This window comes from Chinchilla lanigera, unplaced genomic scaffold, assembly GCF_000276665.1.
Source record: "Chinchilla lanigera isolate Chin_1 unplaced genomic scaffold, ChiLan1.0 scaffold00059, whole genome shotgun sequence".
In the NCBI taxonomy this organism is placed as follows: Eukaryota; Metazoa; Chordata; class Mammalia; order Rodentia; family Chinchillidae; genus Chinchilla; species Chinchilla lanigera.
The window spans coordinates 10,421,955-10,448,447 of record NW_004955460.1 but is presented as its reverse complement, the minus strand read 5'-3'; the positions used below and the strand labels follow the sequence as shown (position 1 = coordinate 10,448,447).

The 26,493-nt window shown below is 50.4% G+C and overlaps 1 protein-coding gene across 1 annotated transcript in view; it reads left to right on the top strand.

Annotated features, from left to right (window-relative positions):
* The window catches only part of Rnf216 (ring finger protein 216), a gene marked incomplete in the record, with an annotated part of 154,686 nt that extends 129,974 nt beyond the window's left edge, over positions 1-24,712 (top strand). The window contains 3 exon segments of the mRNA XM_013521126.1: positions 5,389-5,611; positions 21,380-21,449; positions 22,244-24,712. Coding sequence (XP_013376580.1) covers positions 5,389-5,611; positions 21,380-21,449; positions 22,244-22,563 — 613 coding nt within the window.
* Positions 24,713-26,493: the final 1,781 nt, after the last annotated feature.

The window sequence follows — 26,493 nt, the reverse complement described above, 5'->3', positions numbered from 1 at the left end:
AGTTTGAACATGGAACAGGGACTTCAGTGACCACACATGCCCCGCTCAGAATTTTTTTTGGTACTGGGGATCGAACTCAGGTCCTTGCGCTTATCAGGCAGACACTTGTGCCACTGAGCTATATTCCTGCCTGAAAAAAAAAAATAATTTTTACAAAAATAGTTTTTAGCCAGGTGTGGTGGCTCATGCCTATAATCCCAGCACTCAGGAGGCTAAGGCAGGAAGTTTGCTGCAAGTTGGGAAGGCAGCCTGGACTGCACTGTGAGGCCCTGTCTCAAAAAAAACGAAAAAATAAAAATAATTTTTAGAAAGTTTACTAACTAGTTGCAAACCCCATAACAGGCAGTTTGATTTCTAGAGTTTCCACATGATAATATTCAAAATACCCAGTTTTTTACGGTAATTTGTAAGACATACAGAGAAACAAGATGGAGTCACTCATTCACTGGGAAAAGCAGTGGACAGAAACCAAGCCTGAGAGGACACAGACACTGGGCTTACACTTATCGTAAACATGGTCAGAAAACTAAGGAAAATCATGGACAAAGGACGAAAGGCAATTAGTAGCACAGTGTATGAAGAAGTAGACAAAATATCAGTAAAGAGGAAGTATGAAAAGAAGCCTTTAAAAATGCTGTACCAAGCCAGGAAGACAACTGGGAGTTTGAGGCCAGCCTGGGCCTGTCTCCTTTTTCTATCTCAGAAAAATAAAAAAATTTTTTTGATTTTTTTTTTTTTTTTTTTTTTTAAATGCTGTACCTAAAGATTCCAAAAATAAAAAATATGTAGCACATTTGAGCAAGCAAAAGAATCAGAGATCTTGAAGATAGGTCAGTTGAAATTATCCAGTTGGAGGAAAAAGAATAAAGAAAAGTGAACCAAACCTGAGAGACCTGTGAAGCACCATCCAGTGTATCAGTGTTTGAGTTAAGGGAGTGCAAAAAGAGAACAGAACCAAAGGAGCAGAAGAACATGTGAAGAAATATTGGCTAAAACTTACCAAGTTTAATTAAGGATGAGTCTGTGCCCCCTTAAAGCTAAATGGACTCCACCTAGGATAAGAAGTACTCACCAAGACACATCTGAATCAAACTGTTAAAAGACAAAGGCAAAAGAAAAAGTCTTGAACACAGCAGAAGACAACAACCCAATCCAGAAATAAAGGCCTTGGGGCTGGGGATTTAGCTCAGCGGCAAAAGCGCCTGCCTGGCAAGCGCAAGGTCGTGAGTTCAGTTCCCGGTACCGGAGGGGGAAAAAAAAAAAAAAAAAACAGAAATAAAGGCCTGCAGTAGCATTTCTCCAGGAAGATAAGCAGCTGGTCAGCAGCCACATGCTAGCACAGCCAAGCATCATTAGTCATGAGGGAAATGCGAGTCAAAGCCAATCAGATGCCCCTTCATCGCTATCAGCATGGCTTTAATCAAAACATTGAAAACTAACAAGTGTTTGCAGAGCTGGTGGAAATTGGAACCCTTGTACATCACAGGAAGGGACATAAAACAACGTGACTGCTGTGGTAAAAGTTTGGTGCTTCCACATCAAGGTAAACATAGAGTTATCATATGATCCAGGCGTCCCACACTTAAGTGCACACCCAGAAGCACTGAAAATAAGTATCCAGGCAAAACCTTGTACACAAGCGCTCATCGCACACCTTCCATAATGTTCTGTAGGTGGGAATAACCCTGATGGCCGCCACATGAAAAAGGACAGCAGAATGTGGCATCATGAAAAGGAACAAAGTGCTGACAGCTGATGCACATGGAAGAGCTTTGCGAGCACTGTGCTCTATGGAAGAAGCAAATGCAACAGGGACAGGCCAGTCCTATATGACTACCGTTTATGGGCGGCAGTGACTTTACTTTGTTGTTCATATTTTCATGGACTTAACCGCGTTGAAATTTCTCTGAGAAGCATCTTGACTTAGGATGGCTCAGCTCACCATTGCTAGGTTTTTAGGGTGCAGTTATCAGGATGTTAAATGTATTTTTAACTTAGGCTCCATTGGGATGGAACTACATTATAAGTCAAGGCACCTGTATCTGTGTATGAAACATCCATTGGCAGAATAGGCAAACCCGTAGAGACAGAAAATACATTAATAGTTGCAGGAAGAGTGAGGAATGACTCCTTAATAGAACAGGTTTTCTTTGTGGGCGGGGAGGGGTAAAATATTTCCCAGAGCTAGATCCTAAGTTATAATTACTGTGAATATACTAAATACTTCTGAGTGGTACACTTTGAAATGATTTAAATGAGCAATTTTTTATTTGTTTTTGTTGAGATGGAATCTCCCTGTGAAGTTCAAGTTGGCCTTAAACTCGCTATATACCCCAGACCAGCCTCAAATTCAAGGGGATCCTCCAGCTGGGCATGGTAGTGCACACCTGTAATCCCAGCACTCGGGCGGCTAAGACAGGAGGATTGCCGCAAGTTCAAGGCCAGTGTGAACTACATAGCAAGATGCTCTCTATAAAGGAGAGGGGCCTCCTGCCTCAGCCTCCCAAGTGCTGGGATTACAGGCATACACCACTGTTCCCAGTTTAAATGGTCAATTGTATATGCATTTAGCACAGCAAAAAAAAATACATAAATTAGACATAAGTAAATAGCAGCTTATTTCCAAATGCGTTTGGCTTCAGAGCACACCATAGCTGTCTTTCATATACCCACAGACCCAGCCCTGACCCAGCTGACACACCATTAATGTGGAACAGTTCCTGCACTCATCCTGTGGGTGACTGCCTACACATACTCAAAAGAGGGCTGTAAGATTTTTGAATAACATATGCTATAGGATCTGCAGATAGTGCCCAAGAGGGGTTCCCACTTACCTTGAACAGCAGTAAGAAATAAAGGTGCCAGGCATGGTGGCACACGCCTGTAATCCCAGCACTCAGGAGGCTGAGGCAGGAGGATTGTTGTGAGTTCAAGACCAGTGTGGGCTACAAAGTGAGCTTAAGGCTAGCCTGAACTGCATAGCGAGACCCTGTGTCAAAAGACAAAAAAAAACAGAAAGAAGGGGGGCTGGGGATTTAGCTCAGTGGCAAAAGTGCCTGCCTGGCAAGCGCAAGGTCGTGAGTTCGGTTCCCGGTACCGGAGAAAAACAAAAAAAAAAAAAAAAAACCAACAACAAAAAACAGAAAGAAGGGGGGTACTCATGGGGCTCATGGGTTGGTTACAAAGAGGAGGACCTGAGCCTTCCTGTTTGAGCACCAGGTCAGCAGACAGCTGCAGCTCCAGCTTCTCTTCCTGTACTGACCCTAGGAGCACATCCTGTGGGGCTGCCTGTTTCCTGCCCACTGCATAATCCACTTGCCAGACCACCCACCCCAGCCCCAGAAGAGCCAACTCTGGGTTCTGTGCAGTCCCATTTTCACTTCTGTGCTACTGTGTAGTGGTCACCACTTCCCATAATCGTGATCCTTTTTAGGTCCGGGATGAGGCTGGCCCTTCCTACTACTGCTCTTACAAATGCAGAAGCCGAGGACATGGCTAGCTCTTCGCGGGTTATTGAGCAGCAGTTTGAACGTTACAGCAATGTTGAATTGGCGGCGTTTTTCATTTTTCCCCGTCCACTTTAAGAGTAGCTTTTCCTCCCCCACCACACCCTTTATTCTTTCATTTTGTGGCAGGTGGCTTGGTGCAACAGAGCAAGCAAATACACCTTGTTTCTGTGCTTTCAGGAAGGGGCAGTATAACCTCAATTTTTTCCAGCCTCACCTCTCTGAGCCTGAGCAGCTGCCCAGAGGAAAAGTCTGCCAGCCCCAGACAGCCAGCATGCGCCAGGTGAAAGCCAGGCCTGAGGGGGAACGTGGGTACTGTAGATGATTTGCACTTGCGCTTCACACACAGGCTTTCACATCACAGACTTTCTCGTCAGAACCTTGAACCTTAACACAGAACACTGTGACTTTCTTCACTTTCTTCTTGATGATACTTCCTACTCATCAAAACTTACAAGTGATTTGTTGCTCTGTAACTTGAACTGAGTGTAAATTCTTTTCAATGCAAAGGTCTGCTTTTCCATCATTTTGGGCCTCTCATAAATTAGACATAAGTAAACAGCAGCCATTTCCAAATGCATTTGGCTTCAGAGCACACCGTAGCTGTCTCTCATATACCCACAGTCCCAGCCCTGGCCCAGCTGACACACAGCTAACGTGGAACAGTTCCTGCACTCATCCTGTGGGTGTCTGCCTGGAGGAATAAGATACACTCATGGGCGAGTCCTCTTTGTGGCTGTCTGCCGTACGCCCCGTGTGCTCACCCTGGTTCCGGTGGCATACCTATGCACTCCCTCCTTTTGTGCCCGTGCCATCTGCCTTCAAGGGAAACAGACACTCAGAGTCTTGGGTCAAGGCGCAAAGCACCATTTTATAGTTAGGAGTAGTATTGTAGGAGTAATTAGGGCAGCAGGCAGCTCCCATTGAAGAGTTGTTTTGGTTTGGTTTGGGAATTGAACAGGGCCGTCAGACTGAGCCCTGTTTTTATTTTGAGACATGGCCTTGCTAAGTTGGTCTGGCTGAGTTGGAACTTGCAGTTCTCTTGCCTCAGCCCCACACAGTGCTGAGCTTACAGGCCTGTGCATCACGCCTAGCTGGTTTGTCTTTTGACTCTGGTCTGCCCTCCATGTCAGTCCAGGTGACTCTGGAACAGGAAGCCTTGTGCTTTCCCTCAGCTGTGACTGAGTCAGGTGCACGCCATGCCCTCGCTGCAAGGGAATCTGGGAGCGTGGGGCTCTCACGTGGGAGACTGGCTTTCAACCTAGAAGTCAAAGACTGGTTATTGGATCCGCTCCTGTGCCACCCCCAACCAAGTTTCCAAGACCCAAGGCGTATAGCTCAGTTTTGGGTTGACTAGTTCATAGTTACCCAGCTTTGAATATATAAAACATGTAATTCAGGGGGACCAGATTTTTTTCTCACCACTTTAAATCTTTGGAATTCCTATAATAAACAGAAAATTACTTTTCTAAATGTGAGGTGCCAGACACTGTGCCAGAGGCTTTATATCTTTTTGATAACCCCATGAGAAAGCTGTAATTTACAAGTGACAAACTGAGTGTCCATGCAATCAGGAACTTAGTCATAAAATTGACAAATTTTGAAGTATTCTTAGATTCAAAATGTAGGTTCTTTTCATTTTTCTTTTTTTCTTCTTGTTCTTTTTTTTTTTTTTTTTTTTTTTTTTTTTAAATAGTGTCTCAAAACATAGTTCAGGATGGCTTTGAACTCACTGTGTAGCCCAGGCTGGCTTGAACCCCATCACTCTTCCTGTCTCAGCCTTCCAAGTGCTGGGATTACACGTGTGCACCACCACTCGCAGCAGTATTTTTCTTTCTTCTTCATCTTCCCTGCCAGCTCTAATCATGTATTCTTTTTTCAGTGAAGAAAAAATGACTGCTGCCCGCATTAGGAAATGCCACAAATGTGGGACTGGCCTCATCAAGTCCGAAGGCTGCAATCGCATGTCTTGCCGCTGTGGTGCCCAGATGTGCTACCTCTGTCGAGTGTCTATCAACGGGTATGACCATTTCTGCCAGCATCCCCGCTCACCAGGAGCCCCTTGCCAGGAGTGCTCACGCTGCTCCCTCTGGACTGACCCCACTGTGAGTAGATGCATGGTTGCCTGTGTTGGTGTGGAGGGAAATAGTCTTATGTTCCTGTGATAAAATGACTTTTTATACACATGGCAAATTCTGACCCAAGAAACGGTACAGGGAATTAATAAATAACCACACAAAATTTTGAGAAAGCAATCAAAAGGTACTCATCACAGGGTTAGGGATGTGGCCTAGTGGTAGATTGCTTGCCTAGCATGGGTGAGGCCCTGGATTCCATCCCCAGCGCCACAACACAAGATGTTCATCAGGCAGTAAGCCAGGCATGGCAGTGCATGCCTGTAGTCCCAGCTTCTTGGGAGGCTGAGGTAGGAAGATCACTGGAGGTCAGGAGGTCAGGACCAGCCTAGACAACACAGTGAGACCCCCAACTCAAAAAAATTCTTGTAGTCCTTTAGGAAACAAGCTTTTATCTATTTCATCTGAAGTATTGGTTATCTTACAAATCTCACAAATACAAGTTTTTAGTTCCTTGGATAAATATTAGCAAATAGCTTGACCAAGTTGTTTATTCCAGAAATGCAAGGATGGTTTCATAATAACAGCTGTATTAATTGTAATTCACCATAACATCTTTATGTGGTGGGCATTGAACAAAATCAAACATCTGAGCCAGGTGTGTTGGAACATGTCTGTAATCCCAGTACTCAGGAGGCTGACGCAGGAGGATTGTTGTGAGTTCAAGACCAGCCTGGCCTACAAAGTGAGCTCAAGGCCAGCCTGAACTGCACAGGGAGACCCTGTCTCAAAAAGATAGAAAAGAAAAAAGCATATATGTAGCAGTGAGATACATAGGCACGTTCCCACAAAGTCAAGTTTGACACTTGATTCTGTGTTCTGGACGCACTCATTAGTACTGGAGGTCAGGGCTCATGCCACCTGGCACCCACTGTGTCAGATACTGTTCAAGTACTTGTGTATAAAAAAAATTAATTAATGGGGCTGGGGAGATAGCTCAGCTGCACAGTGCCTGCCTGGCAAGTGCAAGGTCTTGAGTTGGATTCCCAATACCAAATACTTAAATAAATAAGTAAATTTACTATTTTAAACTAGGAAAAAGACAAAATAAACAACTGGAAAGTCTTTAGAAGCAGTACAAAGATGACTAGATACAAATATCCCAAATACTGCCCAGTGTGGTAGTACACTCCTGTAATGCCAGCACTTGGGAGGCTGAGGCAAGAGGATTGTGCTCCAGCCTTAAGTACACAGCGAGACTCACGTATCAAAAAAAAAAAAAAAAAAAAAAAAAAAAAAAAAATCCAGACTACCATTTGCAGTAGCAATAGAAAGCATACAGTACTCTAGAAATAAACTTGAAATAGAAATATGAAGAAAACTATACAAGTTTATTGAAGGAAGTAGAGCCTTAAAAATATAGAGACATATGCTTTGCTCTTATTCTTTGTTTTTATAGTACTGTAGATCTAGGGCAAGGGGCCTCTACCACTGAGCTACATCCCTTGCCCTTTATTATTTTTTATTTTAGAAAGAGTAAGTCATCCAGGTTGGGTTTGAATTTATGATCTCAAGCCTTCCAAGTAGCTGGGAGTAGAAAGGTATGCCTCTGCACTTTGCTTTGAATACATTTTAATACTTAAAAAGTATCAAATTTTTAAATTATTTTTAAACTGAAAAGGCCAGTTCTAAGCTGATCTGTAAGGCCAGTAGTATGCTAATGTGCAAACTTCTCCCAAAGGTGATGCCATCACAGTGATTTCCCTGCTGACGTGAAGCAAGCAGGCCCAGGCCCATGGGATGTAGGCCTAGCGACAGATGGTCCCATTGGCTTTCCCTGGGACTAGTACAAGAATAGGCAAGGAGATCAAAGGAACAGATAGAGACCAGAAACAGGCATTCAGGGATTTAATGCATGGTACAAATATCACGTCACATCACTAGACAAATGACAAATGCATTCAGTTACTATTGTAGACTAGCTAGTGGTGCCAGAAGTGGTCCAGGCAGAAACCCCTGTCCTTGTGGAGTGTAAACAAGAGCCCTGCTGCATTTCATAGTGTTGGGGAATAACCAGTGTGGAGCTGGAGCAGCCACTGTAGTTGGGCTGATGGGGGCGGGCACCCAGGCGGCAGGCAGCATTTACAGTGGAAACGGGAGGAGGAGCGGAGCAAGGCCAGACTGAGGAAATCAAACAGATCAGGTCTGTTTCGGGACCAGAAAGAGGGCAGATGTTCTCAACTGTCAGGGTACGTGGGACCGCCCCAGAGCCTTGCCAGGGTCTGAGTGCAGAGGGAGCCCCTGCAGGGTGTTACAGGGGGTTACGGCTCTAGGCCACACTGGTTGCATTACAGAGCAAGGGGACAGTCAGGGGTGGTTATGGGCATTTGGCTAACACTGGGAATACTTTGAGAAAAGGACTGTAACCATGGACTCGGAAAGGTCTTTCTTAGCATTGCATCAAGGCCAAAGGAAGAACTTGTAAATTCTTCTTAGCAGAAGACACCATGAACAAAGATAAATTAAAAACAGTAAAATACTTAGAGCACGTGATTTAGAGCAGTGCGTTTTTTGTTTTGGTGGTACTGGGGTCTAACCTAGCTAGATCACCTAGCCTTTTTTGCATGGTAGGCTCTTGCTAAGCTGCTCATGCTAGCCCGAGTAACGTTTAACAACAGGACTGAGGACCGCGGGAGCCGGCAGAGTGTAGGAGAGACAGTGGCGGCCAGAGGATGTGGGCCCCGCACAGTCGTGGCTGCTCAGCTGGTGCATGTTAGTGGGTGAGACCATTGCCATAGCTTCTAGGCCCCCGGAGGCCAGACATCTGTATTCAGTGTGAAGTACCTAGTCTTTAACAGCGCTTTATTCAAATATCTTGAAAACACTGCTCAGGCCCGCACTTTGTCAGCCAAAGAAAAGGTCGGGGAATCTCCAGTGAGCCCACCAGGAGAGGGTGCCAGCGTCACAGACTGGCCACTGAGTGAAAGTTGTAGCGGACCACCCTGGTGGCCACGAGTGGGGTGGCCTGGAGGACGACCTCAGCCTACGTGAAGAAAGCAGGTCGTCTTCAGAGCCACATTTGGCGGGAAAAGCAGCGAGTCTACCTTGAAGCCAGGTGTCGCTGTGCCACAGATGTTCTTGTCCTGCGTGTTCCCGTACAACAGGGAATAGGCTCCTGGGAGATCGCTCTGAGACCCAGGAGACCCTCGGCACACTTGCCCTCTTGTCACCGAGGAGCTGTGTGGAAGAAGGGGTGAGTTTTCTACACAGGAAGACAACTCCTCTTCCGTGGCTGGCCAGAGGGAGGCGCACCCCACAGTGCACAGTGCGCATCCCATCCCCAGCGCCCCGTGAGGAGGGGGCTCCTCTGCCTGCAGCTGGAGCCCCCAAGTCTTCCTCGGGCTGTATGTCATCTCCTGAAACAAAGCGCCGACACGTGAGGGGTGCCCGGCAGCGTGCCCTCTGTGCTGCCCACCCCCCCACCCCCGGCCTGTTTCCCCTCTTCCCCCGAGAGGAATGGACTCTAAATGCTTCTCAGGCGCTGCTGCCCTGTCTAGTGCCGTAGCGTGCAGCTGCCCCGCTTCCTTATTGAACTGTTACCTGCTAGCCCAGGAAGGTCAGGCAAATACAAATCCATCCAATTTCCTCTGGTTGCCATAGCCAGAGATTTTGTTCCATTTGTCCCATTCGCATCAAAACAGGGATCAGCCCGGTTTCCTTGATTTCTCACCAGGAGACCGATTGAATTCCACCCCAGCATCTGCTGGGGCTCTGAGAACACAAAGCCTTTCAGAAGAGCAGCGAAACAAAGCACGCACTGTCCTGTGCCTGTTCTCTGGCCTCATTAACCGGCAAGGCCAAGAAGAATCTCATTGTCAGCAAGGGAGTTGTCCCTCGCAGTTTGGAGGGATGCTGGATTTTCATCCTTAATGACTAGTGATCGCTTGGGAAGCTGAACTAACTCGGTACCAAGGGCGCAAATGGCAAATACGTAGTAACTTTCTCTGTTCATTAGCAAATATAAGCCAAAAGCAAGCGTCTTATAAAACAGGAAGGGGAAAAAAGATGGCAAAGCACAGTTTGGGGCTGGGGGCTGCTGTGCTGTCTTGACACAGAAAGAAACAGACTTTCCGCAGTAGGGGAACAATTGCCTCTCGGCACTGCTGAGCCCGTTGTCCTGACTTCCTTGTTCACATGTGGCCGCGTGAGTGGCACTGAGGGGCTGTATCTGTCCCTCACTTGTAGGAGCCACTTCCAGAACATCTCTTGGCAGTCTGGACCCGGGAAGTGCGGCAGGATTCATGACAGCGTGTTCTCCAAATACAAAACAAAGTCAGCATTTGTCCTGGGTTTTGGCTGTGCGAAACCACAGAGAATTGTTTTCTGCAACCACTTCGTTTTTGGATGTAGCATTTTGATGTCAGTTCTATTCAAACAAAACCCTAGGGCTTTCACGCCCTACTCAAAAGTTGGTGCCATGCCTGTCTTGCTGTGTGGTTAGGGGGCACACGCATTTTTCCCAGCCCAGCCATGGCTTGATCCTAACGTTTCTCTCTGCTCATGTTTTTGTTGTTATTTTGTACCAGGACTCAAACTCAGGACCTTGTGCTTGCTGGCAGGTGCTTGTGCCACTAAGCTACATCCCCAGCTCACTGTAATTAGATCTGTACCATGTCACAAAGGAGGAAGCTTGAGGGCAGTGAATGGTAGCTCAGCTTCCAGCTCCCCATCCCAGGCCTGCCCCTTGTCTGAGCAGCACACATCTCCTGGGAGTTGCGGGTAGGAATAGCACTAGCCCCCTTGCGGCCCTGGCCTGGAAAGGGGCACGAAGCCACAGGGAAGACAGAGGAGGAAGAGTAGTTAAGAAGTGTTAATGAGAAGAAGGTAGACAGCCAGCAAGTGTTAATGAGAAGAAGGTAGAAGCCAGCGAGTTTGGAGTTTCCAAACTCCAGGTTGGAAACTGATTTTTGGTTTGCATTTTTTTTAACTTTTAAGTTATTTTCTACAAAAGAGAAAAAGCCATGTATAGTGACAGGCTGTAATTCAGCACTGAGGGAGGCGCAGGTGGGAAGATCATAAGTTCAAGTTCCACCTGGGTAACTTAGTAACTTAACAAGACCCTGTCTGGAGACTTAGGGGGGGTTATTATTTCTGTAAGAAAACAAGAGGGGAATGGAGTGTCATCTCTGAACTGTTACTAAAACTGGCCTCAGTTTCTTCATCCTGCTCTTAGAGACACACATCATGATGCCCTGCCCTTGGGTGGGGCTTGGACAGCATGAGGTAGGGGACACTAGCTCACCATTTTGCAGATGAAAAAAACAATATTCAAGTCACTTTCCTGGGATCTTGGGCTTGGTCAAACTAGAGGGCAAGCCCAGCTCTTCTGGCCAGTGGTAGGCTTCTGCCACAAGTGCAGAGACAGCCAGGAGGAGTCCACAGGCTCCCTGAGCTGCCTGAGCTATGTGGGCCTCACAGAGGGGTGGGGACCCTGCAGGCCTCTTCCCCGTGGAGCAAGCTGTGCTCACAGTGGAAGGGGCCTGGCAGGTCTGCCACCCAGGCATGTCCTATGTTGGGTTTTTGTTTTTTGTCTTTTTGAGACAGGGTCTCACTTTGCAGCTCAGGCTGGTCCTGATCTCACTTTGTAGCCCAGGCTGGTCTTAAACTCACAACAATCCTCCTGCCTCAGCCTCCCGAGTGCTGGGATTATAGGCGTGCACCACCACCCCTGGCTTACATTGGGTTTTGATGTCACCAAAGGACTTTACCAAGAAGTCAGGCATACAGTCCAGTCAGCACACCTTGTTGGTGCAGGTCACCTTCAGCTCACCCCAGCAGGCCCCAGCCTGAGCACTTGACCCTGACAGGAGTCAAAACATGGCCGCCACTGCCCGCACCCCCAGGTCTGTGGAGGAGGCACTGTGGACAGAAAGGCATTTGAGTGCCATGCCTCTTCGACCCTGAGAGACAGCTGCAAAAGCCAGCGGCCATCCAGAGCCTGTGAAATCTTTGCTCCTCCCAAGCACATTGTCCAGCCCCTGCTGGCCAGTCCAGCCCAGCTGTACCGCATGTGCTTCTCAGAGCAGTGCTCCCCCTCCCCAGCCTCCCTCCCCAATTTCCTGTTGCAGGAGACAGCTGGAGGTGGGGGTTAGGGTCTGCCGTTGCTCAGGCGATCTGCAGCTGATCTGGGAATAATTTGAAACTAAATCTTTAGCTCTCTGGAAGCCTTTCATGAAATCATTGCAAGTTTATTAACAACAGCTGTGGCCACACAGGACCTGGCTCCCCGCCCCAGTCCCAGCCTGAGTATCACAGGAGGCAAAGCAACAGGCAGCTATTGCTATTCCCGGTCACCTTTCTGAGGGGAAAGAAAGTTAAGTGAGGAAGTCTCCCCCACTTCTTCCAGCTCTCGGGAGGCAGGCAAGCCAGCAGCCAGCCCTGGTGCTCAGAAATGCTGGGAAACGGGCTCAGGAGAGCTTCTCGGGCTTCCTTCCAGTCCTCTAGCGACAGTTCGGGGAAGCATCAGCTGTGGCTGTGGCTCCTGCTGGTATCTGACCTGGGGAAACACTCTCTGCCCTGCAGGCACTTGCAATTTCTCTGTTGCATTTCTTCCCTCCTGACCCTGCTGCGGTGGACAGAGCTGTGGGACCTTGTGGTAGAGGGACAAGTGAAGGGTTGTTTGTGGGGTTTCCACTTTTAGCTAAAATCTCTGGTAATTTCCACTCACTTCCTGCGCCTTTCTGGAGTAGCTGGGCCCCTGCCTGCTTCCCTCCCCACCCACCCTGCTAGCAGGAGAATCTCGTCCGCCAGCCCCCGCCTCCCCTATCCCCCCCTTCCTTTCAGGCCTGGTGCTTTCTGTATCCTGCTGAGCTCAAAGGAATTCAAGGAAAGGAAATAAGCCCTCTCCCTGTTAGGATGCTGCTGCTCCTTTATTTAGAGCACTCTTCCAGACCCACTGGCTGGAGGAGGCTCCACTCCACATTCCTCTTTGATCCTTTGTCCTTGACATTGCATTGGGGTGCCCTGGCCCACCCCAGGGTGCTTCCCACTCCTCAGTTCCTATCATTGTAGTCTGAGGGTCCCCTCCTGGGTGGCCATGGGAATTGGTAGGGGTGCTAGGTGGTTCACTTCCTGATGTTTTTCACACTCAGCCTGGGTTTTTTTTTTTTTTTTCTCCTCAGGGTACTGAGAATTGAACCTGGGGCCTAACACATGCTAGGCAAGCACCCGGCCAGTGAGCTACGTAACCAGCCCTTTTTATTTTATCAAGACAGGCTCTTGGGTCCGTGATACAGCTCAGCGGCATAGCGCCTGCCTGGCAAGTGCAAGGTCTTGACTTTGATTCCTGGTACTCCCCCCGCCCCTCAAAAAAACACAGGGTCTTACTGGGTCACCTAGTGTCTTAGTTACTTTTCTCATTGCTGAGACAAAATGCCAAACACCCATAGTTAAAGGCCAAAAGGTTTATTTAACTCATAGTTTGCAGAGGTTTCAATCCATAATCGGCTGGCTCCAAGGCAGGGTAGCATCACAAAAGAGAAACACTTCATGGTGGACAGAAGGTTGCAAAGCAACAAGGGACCTTAACAGTGTCTTTCTGTCCCTTTTATCTTATCCAGACTACTTAGGGCAGGTAACACTCATGCCCTTAATCCTACTGCCTTAGACGCTGTTGCAATGCTAGGATCTAGCAGTCCCAGTGTCACAGACTGTAGATCCAGCCACCTCTGAAAAAGCCCCACCTATGACTGCATGAGGCTTTGGGGAGACATCTAGGCATAAGCCGTAACACCTAGGCTGGCCTCAAACTCAGGATCCTTCTGCCTCAGCCTCCCGAGTAGCTAGGCTTACAGATCTGTGCCACCATACTGGCTCTCGTGTTTTAAAATACTGTCTGTCTTGGGGCATCTTAGTTGCTGACCAATGTCCTCTTCCCATCTCAGCCTTAGAAGGGAACCATTTGTGGATCATTTTCACCAAAATAGGGGTACCAGCCAGGGATATAGCTCAGTGGCATAAGTGCCTGTCCGGCAAGCACAAGGTCCCGAGTTCGATTTCCGGTACCAGAAAAAAATATATCTGTATATGGGTACCAGAGAGATAGCAGAGAAGGGGACCCACACAGGGTTAAACCCACCTTACAGCCCAGAAGCCAGGGAGAGGCTCTGGGAGCTTGCTACACTTAGGCCTCTGAACCTCTGCCTGCTTGGGGGCTGAGGTGGCCACAAAGAGAAGCCCGGACTGGGCAGGTCCCAGCTAACCTCCACCACTACTGAGGTCAGAGTCCTGCAGCCCTGCCTGAGGGGTCTGAAGGTCCACACCTCCTGCCCAGGCCCCACTGTCCTCCTCCCTGGATGAGCTCAAGCTGAGCCTCAGTGTCCTGCTGAGGAATCCCTCCCTCCTCCCCCATGTGAGCTGAGCCCTACCTGCTGATGTGTGCAGCGAGGCCTTCCAGAGCGGTGGGCGTGGAAGGAAGCAGAGTGACTTCCAGCTGGGGGAAGACTCCAACCCTTCCCAGTAACTCTCTCTGGAAAAGAGCAGGATCGGCTTCTTTTTTCCTGTGTTCTTTTGTTACACTTTTTCCAAGATTGCTTTCATGATTATATTAAAAGTACTGAGAAGAGAAATATATATCCATGAATTCAACTATCACTGTATCAAAAATATTTGGGGGAACAAATAGCCTCTGTACTATTTTTTTTAGTCAGTATTCCCTAAGCAATACAGAATTTCCTTGGCATTTATATTTCATTTGGTATTATACCTAATGCAGAGTTGATTCAAAGTATACATGAGAGAAAAAAAAAAAAAAACAAAGTATACATGAGAGGGCAGGGGATGTAGCTCAGTGGCACAGCACCTGCCTGGAAAGCGTAAGGTCGTGAGTTCAATTCCCAGTACCCAAAAATAAATAAAGTATACATGAGAGCTGGACTGGCCATGCTTATGACACCAGGCAGAGACAAGAAGATCACAGTTCGAGTCCATTCTGGCTGTGTAGCTAGTTTGAGGCCAGCTAGGACCATATAGTAGAAGCGTGTTTCCAGAAATAGATTAGATAGAATAGTCCTCGTTTAATGACTGTCAGACTCAACACCTGTCTTTTTTGTGGTACAGTTCTGTACATCTTGTTTGTAGAACCTCATTGTCTTGTTTTTATACAGTATTGTAATTTTTGCTGACTGTACTGTACAGTACTGTAGTTTTATGTTTTATTTTACAGAAAAAAAAAAAGTTTTGTTTTATGTTATGTTTTGCAGCACTGCATGTTAAGGGTTGTTACGCAAATACAAGGCCAGGGGTGGTGGCACACACGTGTAATCCCAGCACTTAGGAGGCTTGCCACAAGTTCAAGCCCAGCCTGAGCTACATAGTTGAGACCCTGTCTCAAAAAAAAAAACATAAAAAAGAGAGTTATGTAAATACAGTAAAAGCAAAATCAGGTTGGAGTTTCCTTTGACCGTTTCTTTGTTCTGAATAGTGTAATATATATACCATGTACACTTCCTCCTTAAGCAACCAATTCATGTAACAACCTACTCACAGGACTGTAGCTTGGTTGTTAAATGAGGAGTGTCTAAGAAAATAATGAAATAAATAATAAATAAATAAATGAGTGTCTGTACACAGGAGGGAGCTACAGTTTAACTCCGTGATCGAGGGTTTGCCTGGTGTGCACGAGGTCCTGGGTTCCACCCTTAAAACTGCAAGTAAATAAAGGATTTGAGAGGACATGTGTAGCTTATATGCAAAGCCTTATGCATTTTATAAGGGACTTGAGTGTCCAAAGATTTGACCTTGTGCTTGCCAGTCAGATGCTTGTGCCACTGAGCTATACCCCAGCTACTGTAATGACGTTTCTTAGTGTACGTGAGGCTCAAATTCCTAGTTTCTGTGGTGGTACCCCCATGGCATTCAAGTAACTTGGTGGCCTCAGGACAAACATGTCAGGCATGGAAGCTTGAATTGTTAGTTTCCATCCACCAGACAGGCGGAAATCCTGGCCCAAAGCAACAGTGGAGGGCCCTGACCTGCAACTTGGGTTTCTGCTGTGTGCGGCTCCCCGTCCCTGCCCCGCTGTGGGCGAGAGGATAACCCGCACTGGCCGTTACCCAAGGGCCACGCACCGGGAAGGGAAGCCGCAACCGGAAGAACTGTTTCCTGAAAGCACCTTTCTCTGTGCGCAAGGAGCTACACAGCCAAGAAAGCAGAGTCTTGCTGTGATTGGCCCCAGTACTCCTTGTGTCAGGGAAGGAGACTGGGGAGACAGAACCCACTGTGTTTCAGCACGGCTCAGATGCACTTTCAGGAGCAAGGCGGACCCTGGAAACAGCCTCCTGACAAGGCTGCGAGCTGGTCTGGCGCTTCAGTGTGCCTCTCGGTCATCAGGAGGTGCAGAGAACAGGGGTTTGCCCATGGTGAGCTCTCAGGCCACCCCTCACAACAGATGTGTTTGGGCCTGAATAGCCTGCAGGGGAGGATGTGGGTAGGGCCGGGCCCTGAGCTCAGGGCTGGAGCCCCCCTCCGTAGGTCTTCCCCACATACCTGTGCGCTCGCTGTGTAAAAGCCTGGGCCACTGTAGGAGGTGCAGTGCCTGAGCTTGGCGCTCAGCCCGTGGTCGGCAGCTCCAGCACCAACGTTTCCTGTACATGACTCATCCCGAGGGCGGGAGGACCTGAGTCCTGCTCTGCTCGGCCCCTCTGTCATCCTCTTTCCTCTGATTGTTCTTCATTTCCACAGCCAAGTGTACCCTAGATTTGCGCTGTAGAGCTCTTTCCGGTGTCCCTTCCCCAGGCTCTCCCAGGGGAACTCACCTCCAGAAGGGACTCAGTCACCTGCCTGTCACCTACCCCAAACTTGAGAAGCACTGTGGTGAGGGGCCAGAACCACCACTGACTTGCCCTTTACTCTGTTTTTTCTTTTTTTTTTTTAAACATTATTTTGATTTTTAAAGTTGTGGCAAAATACATACAAAACTTGTGCTGGGCCTGGTGGCATATACCTGTGATCTCAATAGGTCAGGAGGCTGAGGCAGAAAGGTCACAAATTTGACCCCAGCTTGGGCAATTTAGCAACTTACCAAGACCTTGTCTCAAAAAGAAAAACAAAGCTAGGGATGTAGCTCTGTGTGGAGGCTCTGACTTAATCCCCATCCCCAGTACCATTAAAAAAAAAAAAAAAAAAAAGATAAAAGTCTGCCAGACCTTTCACCCCAATGCAACAGGGAGGCCTCCCTGCAGATTCAGCATACTGGCTGGAAAGGTCATTTTTTTCTCCTACATAAAGACTTTTTTAATTCGTATTGAAGTTACTAAAGCACAGCATCCTGTGATTCCTTCCACTTGGAGATAGTTGAAATTCAAAACATCTGACCCAGTAACAGTTCACTCAGGATTTATGGTAAAGTCACAGTTGAGTGCCAGCATTTTTGGGTGAAGGGCAAATGTTGCAGGCACTGCCAGACTCCCAAAAGAGAGATTGGGACCAGTGCCCTTCGAGCCCCACTCACCAAGTCAGGGGAGTGATCAGAACAAAGGAGGACGAGGCAGGAAGGGCCATGCAGCTGCTTCCTTGCCTCAGGACTGAGCCTTCGCCACAGGAAGCCACATGGTAGAAGTCAGGTGGCCTGGACTCTTCCACCTGTGTGGGGAGCCTCCTGTTCATCCCTCACACTCCATCTGTTCTGCCAGCCGTGTCCCAAGAGTCTGAGGGCCGGTGGGGGGGGTGGCGGTGGTGACCAGGCCTTGCTGCCGGCCGGCCCCATGTGGGGTGCCACATACAGTAGGGTACAGCTGGCACCACGGGCCCTGCACAGAAGCACGGGCCCTGCACGGGCAGCATAGCAGCTGCCCCCCATCACTGTGTCGGGCACAGTGCCTGGTGTGCCTTGGTGGAGGGATGAATGTCCCCCCAGCCTCCAAATCACAGGCTCAGCAAGACAGGAGCCCGTGGAGTCTGCTTGAGTGGCACTGCGGAGTAGATGAGCATTTGTCCCCGGCCATTGTCACCTGGCCCTAACTCTGAATGAGCCATTTTCTCTGTGAGCTCAGTTGTGCGCTGTAAAGGAAGTTGGTCTGGGTGGTTTCTAAGGCACTGCTTAAGCCATGGGAGGCTCTCGAGTCCCCGGGACTGGCAGGCATAACTCGGTTTAGGTGTAGGACTAGAGGTCAGGAGGGTGGCGATGCGTCACTCATAATAAATGGACAGAGTCAGAAAACATGTCCTTGAACCAGGAAGAACCGCTGAGAGGCAGCCTACTGGGGGCATCATGCCGTGTGTACCCTTTTTCTTTTTCTTTTTGGATTTTTGAAACACAGTCCTACTGTGTATTTCAGGCTATCCTTGAACTCACTGTGTGACCCAGACTGGCCTCAAACTTGCATCGATCCACTTGTCCAGCCTGGTGAGTGCTGGGATTACAGGCAGGCGCCACCATACGCGAAGCCTGCTTTTGCATCTGTTATTATTGTTTTGAGTACTTTTTCCAGGGCCAGCCACTGGCTTCAAAATGAAGAGGTTTGCCAGCCCCTAACTGAGACATCTCATAGAACTTACTTGTGGGGTAGCATGTCCCCCGTGCTGCATTCCAAGAGGCTAAGGGACCACATCTTGAGGGTTTGGTGGAGAATTCCTGTGCATTACTTGGGAGATGGACGTGGCGCCCACAGGGCTGACGGGCATGAGCATTTTGCCACTCCTGAAGTGCATGCTGGGAACTCAGCCTTTGTCACCTTCCCTTTACCGTATGCGTTGTCACAACCCCTGGCTAGATGAGGCGCTTCGTGCTAGAAAGAGCTGAGTGTGTGACAGGAATTTTCAGGTGTCAGTTAGCAGGAAGCTTATGAGACTACGTAGGCCACACTCCTCTCTTGGCAGTGGGGGCCTGGGGATGTGTGAATATTGAGTGGGGGGATCGCTTTCCCCAAACCATGTCACTAAGGGCTCGCTCACCATTTTTTTTCTTGTATGATGTCTTTGTTTCTTTTCTCTCATTGCTGAGACAAAATATCCGACACCTAAAATTAAGGAAGGAAAGGCTTATTTAGCCACAATTTGTGGAGGTTTCAGTCCATACTTGGCTGGCTCCAAGGCAGAGAGCAACCATTCATGGCTGTAGAAAAACAAGAGCGAAAGGGAGGAGTGGCAGGGGGAAGAGCAAGCCTCTTTCCCTCCCTTACGTTGTATGCAAACTGTCCACCCCAGGGCGGGTGTAGCACTCACACCCATAATTCCAGCACTGGACCATGAATCAATCATAAATCTAGACGCCTGCCCCATGGCTGCATGACGCTTTGAGTAGACATTCAGACACAAACCATAACATAGGAACACTGGGGTTTTGACAGTTTGTAGTACAAAGCATAGAACTCTCAAAGTTGGCAGAGCATGTTACCTGGAAGGTAGCATCTCACCAAATAATAAATGATATCATTCCCTTGAACCAACTTCTCTTTGAGCCACTTCTGGTATGACTCCCCCATAAGCTTCAAATTAAGATGATTTTCATAAACAGTCTGGTTTTTCTTAAGTCAACTTGGTTTGGTTTGGTTTGGTTTGGTTTGGTTTGGTTTGGGGTTTTTTGGTCTTTTTGAGACAGGGTCTCACTGTGCAATTCAGGCTGGTCTCGAACTTATAACAATCCTCCTGCCTCAGCCTCCCAAGTGCTGGGATTACAGGCATGCACCACCATGCCTGGCTTGTTTTGCTTTGTTTTTGAGGCAGGGTATCACTATGTATAGTTCAAAATGGCCTGGAACTCACTTGGCTCCTCCTGTCTCGGCTTTCTTAGTGCTAGGATTATAGTTGTGCACTACTCTGCCCAGTTTAAGTCAGCTGTAAGTAACAGTGTTTTCAAGAGAAAACGTCCCTATTGTGGAAATTTTCCACTATCTTTTTAAATATATTTTTATTAGTGCCTATTTTATAAAGTACTGGGTTTCTTTTTGCTACATTTTTTTAAATTTTTTTAGCCGGGTGTGGTCAGGATACTGGGACTGGGTGAAATGGAATCTGAGTATTGCTTTGGTTTGTATGTCCTTAATGGCTACATGAAAAATAGAATTTACTTATAAACTTACTGGCCATTCATATTATTTTGAGAAGGGTGTGTTCAAATCATTTGCCCATTTATTGTTTGGCTAGGGTATGTGTGTTTGTGTGTGTTGTGTTATGAGTTCTTTATATATTCCATTAATCTTGTGTAGGAAGAGGAGCCGGCAAAGATTTCCTCCCACTGTAGGCTGTCTCTTCACTGTTTTTTTTTTTTTTTTGGGTTTTCCTCCGGTACCGGGAACTGAACTCACGACCTTGCGCTTGCCAGGCAGGCGCTTTTGCCGCTGAGCTAAATCCCCAGCCCCTCTCTTCACTGTTTGGACTGTTTCCCTTGCTATGTAGAAGCTTTTTAATTAGATGTGGTCCCTTTTGTTGGTTCCTGCTTTTGTGTCTGTGCTATTGGAATTCTTTTTGGTAAGTCTTTGCTGGTATCTGTGGCTTCGGGTATTTCCTGAGTTTCCTTTTAGCAGCCTCAAAGTTTCAAGGCTTATAGTGTACCTATATCTTTGATTCATTCTGAATTGATTTTTATGCAAGGAAGGTGAGAAAGATTTTAGTTTAAATCTTCTACATATAGATACCCAGTTTTCCCTGGTTTTTGTTTTGTTTTGGTTTGGTTTTTTGTCTTTTTTTGAGACTATCTCGCTATGCAGTTCAGGCTGGCCTTGAGCTCACTTTGTAGCCCAGGCTGGTCTCGAACTCAAAGATCCTCATGGGTCAGCTTCTCAAGTGCTGAGATTACATGCTATTGGGATTTTGATGCAGATTGCGTTGATTCTGTAACTGTTGGTGATAATGGCCACTTTAACAACCTTAATTCTAGCCGAGTGTGGTGGCGCACTCCTGTAATCCCAGCACTTGGGAGGCAGAGGCAGGAGGATTGTTGCGAGTTCGAGGTCAGCCTGGGTGGCTACAAAGTGAGCTCAAGACCAGCCTGAACTGCATAGTGAGACCCTGTCTCAAAAAGACCAAAAAAAAAAAAAAAACCTTAATTCTGCCACTGCATGAACATGGGAGATCTTTGCATCTTCTGGTATCTTTTTCAATTTCTGTAAATTTCATGGCAGCAGTCTTCAACTCCTTGGCTAGGTTGATTCTAGATATTCTTTAAACCATTGTGAATGCCACTGTACGCCTGATTTTTTCTGTCACCTGCTTGTGTCGCACAGCCTGAACTTCCCCGAGGACCATGCGCACACCTGTACTCAGGGTGCCTCTCTGCTTCCTGTCCCAGGCAGGAATCCAGTTGTGCATTGCATTTGTCATTTTGAACCTAAGCATTGCATACGGGAAAGGAACACAGCAAGATCTGTAATGGAATTCCTGTCATACTGAGGCATCCTCCCCTTCCTGGGGAACAGCTCCACCCCTACCACCCAGGGGTCACCTAGGCTCTGGGACAGCTCAGGGCTGTGCAGGGCCAAGGGACACGTTCACCTCTGGGAGGCTACCAGCCTTCTCTGCTCGGCCCGGGAGCTGCTGGGCCCCAAGTGTGCAGGAGGGGATCTTAAGCTTTACAGACCCTGCCCAGCCAGACTGCTCAGAACCTGCCATCGTGTGCCCTCTGCCTGCCATGCAGCCGGCCAGGGGACCGGCTTTGGTCCACCTGGTGACTGTGCCACACAGACCCCGCCCAGCCTGTCTGGCGACTCTTGCAGATACTGCAGCTGCACAGGGATGCGCGGGGAGAGGGCAGGAGTGGTGTTCCGCCTGCGAAGTGATCACCCCGTTCTTTTTTCACTCTAGGAAGATGACGAGAAACTGATTGAGGAGATCCAGAAGGAGGCGGAGGAGGAGCAGAAGAGGAAGAGCGGAGGCAAGTGCTGTCCCAGCCACACCCCGCAGCCCGCAGGCTGGAGCAGAGGAGCTGAGCGCCACTGTCCCTCAGGGTGTCGCCACTCAGACCAGGGAGGCCCCGAGGGCCAGGGATGGGCGCAGCTGGGCACCACCACGTGGTGGTATGGGAATTGTGAGGATGGGTTTGAGCTCAGGAAGCAAGTGGAAGCCAAACCCATGAGAGGTGGTGATGCAGCCGGCCCTTTTCCAAGGTGCAAAAGGACGAGGTGGAGGCTCTGAGAGTGGCCCCACGAGACTGTGGCTGAGACTCACATGGCTGTCACCATACGTACTCCATAGATGGGCCACCCTCCGGGCCGTCGTGGCGCATGACACTCCATGCTTTGCTGCCGCTGCTTTTTTTTAAGACAAGGTTTCACTGACGTTCAGGCTGACCCCGAACTCACGTTGTAGGCCAGGCTGGCGGCAAACTCACGGGACCCTCCTGTCTCAGCCACAGGCGTGTGTGCCACCACGCCCAGCTGTCATTCTCCCTGCCTCATTAACAACCAGCCCTCATTCTTCTTGACACATTAACTGTACCCAGCCCTTGGTGGCCTCCCCAGTCTGAGTGGTGACGCCCTGAGGGACAGCGGCCCCACCCCAGCCCCAGCCTTCCTCCTTCAAGTGACAGTTGGGTGGGGTGTTTCTCTGGACACATTAATGTGGCACCCATCCTGGGCCCTGAGGGTCGGAGGCTGAGCCCGCCAGCAGCTGTGGGCCTGCTTCCCGCCCCTCACCCCCGTGCCCAACTAAATCATGCCCTTCTTTCAGAGAACACCTTCAAGCGCATCGGCCCCCCGCTGGAGAAGGCCCCTGAGAAGGTGCAGAGGACGGAAGGTCTGCCTCGGCCCGTCCCGCAGAACCTGCCCCCGCCACAGCTGCCTCCCTACGCCTTCGTGCACCCACCCTTCCCGCTGCCGCCCGTGCGGCCGGTGTTCAACAACTTCGCGCTCAACATGGGCCCTGTGCCCGCGCCCTACGTGCCCCCGCTGCCCAACATGCGCATCAACTACGACTTCGGGGCCGTTCACGTGCCGCTGGAGCACAACCTGCCCATGCACTTCGGCCCGCAGCCGCGGCACCGCTTCTGAGGGCCGAGGGCCCCGCCTGGGCCAGCTCCGCCCTGACCTTGGCAGGGGGGTGGCAGCTTAGGGGAGCGGGTGGAGACGCATTCCTTCCCCCCAGGCCCAGAAGGGACTGCTCCTCCCAGGCCCTTGCCTTTAAGGGGCCGGTCTTAGCGAAATCCCCTTCCCTAGTTCTGCCACCTTGGCAGCCAGCGTGCTGGCCCTGTGTCTGCTGTGTGTCCAGCCCCTACAGACAGGCAGAGGCTATCGTTTGGCCCGTCCCCTCTGGACGGCAGAGCCCCAGGCCTGTCCACAGCACAGCCGGGTCCCTAGTAGAGACAGCGCAGCAAGTAGAGTCTGAAGTGAGCTGGGAGCGCTGAGCAGCGCCCGGACCCGTGAGCGCAGCCCCACTGTTTCTCACACTCACCCTCTCCCGGGGCTGGGCCTGGGGCACACAGCAGCTGTGAGTGTCTCCCCTGAGGCCCAGGGTCAGCATCTAGGGCTTCCTCACCTCGCAGGCCGCTGGGGCCTTTTGGGATGCGCAGGGTGGGGCTGGAGTCTTTGGCCCTCTGAAGCCCAGAGCTCACTGCCAGCTTGGTGCCCATTCAGGTCAGACAGCGCAAAGAACCATCCTGTTGTTCAGGTTTTACTGTATGGGTTTTTGGGGGTTTTTTTGAGATGGTGTCACACTATGTAGCAGGCTGGCCTTAATTATGCAGCCCAGGCTGGCCTCAAACTCGTAGCGCTTCTCCTGCCTCAGCCTCCTGAGTGCTGGTATCACAGGCGTGTGCTACCACGCCTGGTTCATTGTATTGTTGATCTGAAGTATTTCCTCCCGTTCACACACTTTGAGCTTTAGCATATGAGGGCTTCTTCCCTCATCTCTGGAAAGTCATGCTGAAGGCAGCACCCCACACCAGGCAGCAGCTGAGAGCTGGACGACCCAGACACAGACCAAATGAAAGATCCACTCTCAGCAGCTGCCACAGGGGCCTCCCTCACAGCCCAGGTACTAGGGTTCCTCCGCGTGTTGGGTGCCTGTTCCCGCCTTGTCTCCTGTGTGCTCCCCCATAGTCAGCAGTGGAGACAGGGGAGGTCCTAGCACAGGGCAAGCACAGCTGTACCTCCCGAGGTCAGGGGAATCCGCGGAGGGCCCTGCTGTCCAGCCTGGTCCTCGTCCCCGGGAGGCCTCGCTCCAGCTGCGCACCTGGCACTTTCTTATCCCACGTTCAGCACCCTAGTCCTTGTCTTGTGGCCATGCTCTTCCGGGAGATGCCCGGGGGAGGAGGCACCTACACCTGCTTCTCGGGTGTCTGTCAGGCTGTAGGAAAAAGACCCCATACACATTCTTCCTGCCGTGGCTCAGGGTGAAGGCTTTGAGGCAGGTGGGCGCCCTCCCCGGGGCTGCGCTCAAGGCCAGAATGACAGTGCCTTGGAAAGGTGGGCTGCACCCCGAGTGACAGGGCCCTCCCAGAACCTTCAATGCAAACCACGTTCTCCGCTTTTCCCCTGGACGTAGAGAGGGCAGTCAGTAGTCAGCCCCACAGACCCCAAGCGCTGACCTCCAGGGCCTCAAGCCACCCTGCTGGGCTGGGGCCTGGTTCCAGCTCTGCCCTGCCCCTCCCACAGCCCCATTCAGGGCTGAGGCAGGACCCTGGGGGTGGGAGTGACAGTCATGTTCCTTCTGGCTGAGGCTAAACCCACAGAGATGTCCCAGATGCCTTCAGCTCAGAGTTAAAGGACCACTCCACGCGCCTCCCGCCCCCAGAGCAGGAGCCGCCATCCCTCCAGGTACTTTAGTGTCCCGGGCCAGGCTGGGGAGGTGCCTGCACTGGAGCCAAGGGTCCGGCCCCATGGGGACAACCAGGAGCGCCCAGCACAGCTGGCACCTTAACCTCTGGTCTGAGGCCAGAGACTGCCCAGCCACTGTCCCAATTTATTTGCCTTAAAACTGGAGAGAAATAAGTATTTGCACTTAGCAAAAGATTCAGATCTGAAGTAAAGTATGTGCATGATCTGTCACTTTGTATAAAAATAGCAAAAAAAAAAAAGTAGTTTATTAAATGTTTTTCCTTCTGGTAGTAAAAATAAAGTAACTCTGTTTAAACTACTGTGTGTAAAAAGCCTGTATCATATGTAACTTGGACTTTTGTAAATAAATATTTGTGCATTCTGCTCCCTCTGGATTCCTTTCTCCACACGCAGGTCCCCAGGAGTAGCGGGGTCCCCGAGAGGGAGAGCAGGGACCCGCCAGTGAGGGCAGCGAGGAGCAAGCCTCCTTCCTCTCCTGCCAGGAGATCCAGGCATCCGAGGCGCCCTGCTCGAGCAGCTCCAGGGCCAAATGGGGCACAAAAGGGTTCTTCTTTCATTTTTGGCACAAAACGCCCACCCCTCCCTGGCAGCGCAGCTTCTTCCCGAGCCCCCGGGGGCCACCTGCCCTGCCAGCACCTCGGGCCACAGCCCAGCCCAGCAGGCCTCCGTAAGACAGGGTGCTCTGCACCTGCTACCTTTTACTGAGCACTTTCTGGGCGGTTTTTTTTTTTTTTGAACTTCAACTTTTGAGTTTCAAACAGCTGTCCGCCTTGTGAGTGCTGGGACTACCCGTGTGCAGCACCATGGATGCCCCGGTGTTTGGCGCATCTGAGAGAAAGTATGCAGAAGGGAGTTTCAAGACTGTTGCCCACATCCCCAGCTTCTAAGTAGATCAGGCTGCACGCTCTTTGTTGGTTTTTTGAAACAGCTCAGGCTGCCCTTGAATTCACTATGTGGCCCAGGCTGACAAACCCACAGCAATCCTCCTGCCTCAGCCTCCCAAGTGCTAGGATCAAGGCCCGTACCCTCCCCGCCACCGCCCCGCTTGCTCTTGCCGCTGTCCTAGCCGTGCTGTGGACCCTCAGCTCCATGGGCTGCACCTCCCTGTGCGTCCACCCTGCTGCCTGGATGCCACGCTCCCTCCTGAGTGCTCCCCGTGTGGCCTTGTCCAGACTGTGCCTCTCCCTGGGGGGGCCCTTGGTGCCCCTCACATGACTGGTGGTGCTGGGATGTCCCAGATGATGTGTCCCCAGAGGTGAGGCTAGGGCCAGCGCGTGCTGTGTGCCCGGTGCTGGTGGCCCCGCCTGCCAGTCCATCTCAGGTGGGAGCCGGGCGCCTGCAGCGGCCGTGGCGCTCCACAGTCTCCGTCTCCTGAGCCTGCTGCGCCCACCTCCTCCAGACGGCACTGTGTCGGCTTTGCTCCCATGTCTGCTCTGGAAGCAGCGTCTTTTCCCTGTGGCCTCTGCTGTGAGCTGTTCTCGCGGAGCCGCTTTCACACTGCCCGCAGCCCTGCGGCCTCCACTCACGCCCCGGGCCAAGGCTCCCGTGGACACCAGCACAACCAGGCTCTGGCCTCACAGCCCGCGGGGAAGTGGCCACTGCCCCGTGGGGCCCTCTACACCTTGCCCTGGGTCAGGGTTTAGTCTCAAGAGTCCTCCCCTCCTGGCTGCCTGGGCCCAGGACAAGGACAAATGGCAGGGAGGGAAGTTCCTAGGGTGAGCACAGGCTTCGGGTCAAGCTCACCTCCCCCACCTGCCCAGCGCATGCAGCCCATCCAGGAGTGCCAGTGACCCGGGCTGTCGTGCGAGCCCCAGGCTTGGAGTCCCCACTCAGACCGCAAGTAGCTCTGTGGCCTTGGGCAAGGCCTTCGGGCCCGTCGCCGGTCAGTGAAGCGTGAGGGACAGCACCCTCTGGGACTGTGCGCCCTGGAGCCTGCAGGCGGACCAGCGCAGGACAGAGCGACTGGTGTGGTACCAGGTCGGCGGTCTCAGCCCTCCCTGGCTGCCCCTAGAATTCTTTCTCTTTTTTTGGTCCTGGAGATCGAACCCAAGGCCTTCACACTGAGCTACAACCCCACCCTTTTGTATTTTTTGAGACAGAGGCTTACTAAATTGCCCAGGATGAGCTGGACCTTTTGAACTCAGC